The sequence below is a fragment of the Lates calcarifer genome, linkage group LG15, assembly GCF_001640805.2.
Source record: "Lates calcarifer isolate ASB-BC8 linkage group LG15, TLL_Latcal_v3, whole genome shotgun sequence".
NCBI lineage: Eukaryota > Metazoa > Chordata > Actinopteri > Centropomidae > Lates > Lates calcarifer.
The window spans coordinates 28,477,688-28,481,677 of NC_066847.1; the positions used below are offsets into that span (position 1 = coordinate 28,477,688).

At 37.6% G+C, this 3,990-nt stretch overlaps 1 protein-coding gene across 1 annotated transcript; it reads right to left on the reverse strand.

The window, feature by feature from the left end:
• LOC108887877 (homeodomain-interacting protein kinase 1) lies at positions 1–3,679 on the reverse strand. The gene is made up of 11 exons (XM_018683547.2): positions 3,394–3,679; positions 2,899–3,090; positions 2,624–2,805; positions 2,372–2,492; positions 1,992–2,102; positions 1,749–1,820; positions 1,510–1,670; positions 800–904; positions 509–630; positions 104–251; positions 1–7 (listed from the first exon to the last, which is right to left on the reverse strand). Exons 1-11 carry the CDS (start codon positions 3,577–3,579, stop codon positions 1–3), a joined length of 1,407 nt encoding a protein of 468 aa, XP_018539063.1. The 5' UTR covers positions 3,580–3,679.
• Positions 3,680–3,990: the final 311 nt, after the last annotated feature.

Sequence of the window (3,990 nt, forward strand, 5' to 3'; positions counted from 1 at the left end):
TCAAATTCTGAGGGTAACATTTAAGGTAAGGGTTAGATTTTTAATAGCTGTTTTAAGGAACCTTAAGAGGTATTCTTGTAATATCACAAGTGTTTTGGCATACCTGTTGATGCTGTTCATAAACTCCTGTTTGGCTGTTGTTAATACCTCTGGAGAGGTGCTGTTATCTGAATTTATTGGCTGATCCACAATATTTTCTGGTTGCACTGACCAGAAGATGTCAGTGGGACTGCTGATGTGAGGGAAACCTCCTACACAGCAGACATTGGTCAAATCAAAACCTCAACTTATCATATATGAATACATGTGATTGGCAACTCTCAACTGATGCAGTACAGCAGCTTAACCAGACACTTATAGAGTTCATTTTAGTCACACTATTTATTTAACAAGTCAAACTGTTTTTCCATCAAAGTATAAAAAGGTCTTTTCTGAAGTGTCTCTTCCAAATATATCTCTGGCAGAAACAGCAACTTGTATTTTTTGAGAGTCACGTGTGTTGGCATACCTGTCAGAAAACTCCTCTGTGAATGTTGTTCAGTCTGAGAACTGCTGTTGACTGAACAGGTCAGCTGATGCAGTACATCTTTTGGTGTTGTTGTTAAAGCTGACCAGAAACTGTCAGAAGTGCTGTTAAATGAAGATGCACAGATTCAGGGGAGGCTTCAAAGTCATAATATATGTGAACACATGATTTGCAGAGGCATAAGGATTATGTTTTATGCTATGTTGCATTATTATATATAATTTTGATGATAATGAATTTAGATAAGTACATAGAAAGAGTTGTGTAACTCACCTTCCAGTGCTGTAGAAAATTTCCTCTTTTGCTGTCAACCAAATCTCTTTCAAGCCTCTTGAATCTAGGGGCTGCACAAGGACATCCTCTGATGGAAAGGTTGACCTAAAGATTTTTTATTATTATTATTATTATTATTATAAAGATTAATTAAAGGGCTACTAATGCAGTTTGGCTGCTTAGCCAAATAATAAAAAGTCATACAATTTATTTAAGTCACACTATTTATTTAATGTCAAACATCCTTTGCATCCAAGTGAAAAATCGAACAATTAAGTCCCATCCAGTGCTTTACACAGACTCTTTGATGAGAAGGGGGAAAAATAAAAACTAGGTCACACACAGTTAGGCTCATATCAAGAACAATCACACAATGAGGAATGACATTATTCCTTATTAGCATAATTAACAGCCAGTCAGACTTCTTCCCCTGACAGTTCTGCTGAAAACTTCTGGTTAATACCACCAGAAGATGCTTTGGACCAGCTTACTAACTTGGAAAGATGTGGCTGACAACAGCAGAACCAACCTTCCAACAAGTGTTGTAATGTTGGTGACAAAACAACCATCAAATGTCTTTGTTTTATCTTTCCTCACTCTTTTTTTTTTTTTTTTTAATCAGCAAGATGCAATTTACAAAACACTAAGGCAACTGTTGTTAAGAGTATTTGTAGCCAGGGGCAAATTATATCCTCTATTGCTGTACTTACCATGAGATACCAATCAGATGGCTCTTGGTAATAAAGGGATGTCTAAGGACTTTCTTGGGGGTAATCCTCTCTCGTGGATCCATTTGTAGCATCTTTTTCATGAGCTCGATAGACTCCCATCTGTCAGTAACTTCTTCCAGGTCCTCCTCATCCAAATCCATCTAATTTTGAGACAGTCACTGTTAGTGTCATGGTTCATTGAAAGAAAAGACTCTTTTCAGAGGCTACATAACACCTACTGTCTTCAATGCATCCAGGGAACACAATGTGTAGCGTCTTCTTTGTCCAGGGCTCCCAGTCTCCTCACATTTCTTAAAACAAAGGTAAATGTGTATTTTAGGTATCCACTTTAAATTGTGGTTGGAAAGGTTGGAAATCATTAACTGCCAGCAAATTGTGGAACTAATCTTCATGAATGAGAGAATGGCGAAAATAGGAAGAAAATACATTCTGACAATGTTAACAGGGAAGTGTTGTCATACCTTCAAACTCCACTGACTGCCAGAATGTTTTTCAAAGAATTGTTCTGTTTTTAAACCAGTATCCAGAAAGTCGTCTGCTGGTTGGCCAAAGAAGTCAGTCATGTATTTAATCTATAGTCAAATCAGCACATAAAAGTGATAAATATTGTTAGCATTATTTATTTTTGGCTAGATTGCATTTAGTGTTCAGTCTAAATCTCTGGAGAAGGGTAGACACTATCCGACGATCACAGGTTGTGGTAGATCACAATTAATAATCTAGCAAAACAATGACAACAATGACAGAAATAAAGCCAAAAACATGTGAACTATGGCCAGCTGGTGCAGCAGGACTAGGTCTATCAGGGGTGAGAGAAGATTAGTGAAAGTAAATTACCAACCAGGTTATGTTCAGAGCACCTAGGGAAAAGTCTCCTTCCATGCATTAGTGCCATAACACAGCCTAGTGACCACATGTCAATGGCCTCTGTGAATGGGGCTCCCAGGATAATTTCTGGTGATCTGAAAGTGGATCCCAAGAATGAGCAATATAGTTAGATTTTATGTAATAAAAGTACACACAGCAAAAGCATTCTTCAAACTAAACAAGTACTAAGTTGCAAATATAGTTTAGCAGTTTCTGGAAGCCTCACCTGTAGGGATGAGGCTGATAAACACCTCCTTGACGGGCTTGCGATCTAGGAATTGCCAAGCCAAAATCAATAAGTTTTACCCTGAAGGGCTTCCTTAGGCGGTCCACCAACATAATGTTGTCCATTTTTATATCTGTGTGGATCACGCCAACTTTCTTCAGGACATTGAGTGCAGTAGCCAGCTACAAGAACAAGGTCAATAATGGGATTGAAAGCATGGACCACAATTACAAACTGACTTTGAGCTTTCAGTTTTACTAGATCTGATGCTGTACCTGCTGGATGAGAGCTCTGATGACATATGATGGAAGACGAGCTATATGTCTCTGTGTCATGTAATCATGCAGGCTGATGTCCAGTATCTCAAACACCAGTGCATTTCCCTCTTCCAATTCAAATGACTCATGAAACTGGATAATGTTGTACTTATGCAGGCCTTTTTTCATGAGGTTAGTCAACATCGAAATCTAGGGATACATAGAATGTTATATGCTGATAGGTACTGATAGTATACTGTATATTTTTAAATGAAGACACCCCCCCCCAAATAAGAAAAAAATTAAAAATAAATATGAATACATCTACTAATCATCCACTGATTTACAGTAAGCCATGTAGAGCCAGAAGTATTATTACTGTATACTTCTGCATGAACAAGTATAATATACTTTGTAATATTTCTTGGTAATAACAACGGGTACATTTTGTAGCGGTTATTTGTCTCTTTTGATAATCTAATATCATCTTCTAGTAATGATAAAGTAACTCACCTCCTTCTTTGCTGTTTTGGTGTATTGTGAGACCTTAACTGCCACTGTCTCTTTGGAGTCTTGTTTATAACATTTTGCTACAACTCCATAGCACCCCTTCCCCACAATGTCCAGAACCTCATAGTTTTCTGGTAATGTGCAGGGCAGATCATTTCCTTTAGGTGTCTGGTACCGGGTGTCTCCCATAGCAAGTTATTGACTGATGCTGGCACTGATGTCTTATCAAAACTGCTGAATATGTCAAAATGAACATCTCTAAGTAAGAACAATGTGATGGCACACTCAGTGTTTGTCACAAATGTTCTGGAACACCTTTATAGTTTAATTCTGCACAACAGTTCTCAGATCATAAAGTAAAAGTACCAATATCACTAGGAAAAAATATCTCACTACAACTACTGGTCTTGCATTTAAAAACCTGGGGTTTTTAAACCTCAGTGAACATATTGCCCTTATCTACAGAGTGTAAAATTTACAGATATCACACCAGGTTAGGTGAGAAACAAAACTCAACTAAGTTGACTGACAAAAGTCAGCCCTTGATTGCTATGACCTCTAGAGATGCCCAAAAGCTTGTAAGCAAGAGATAGAGATTAT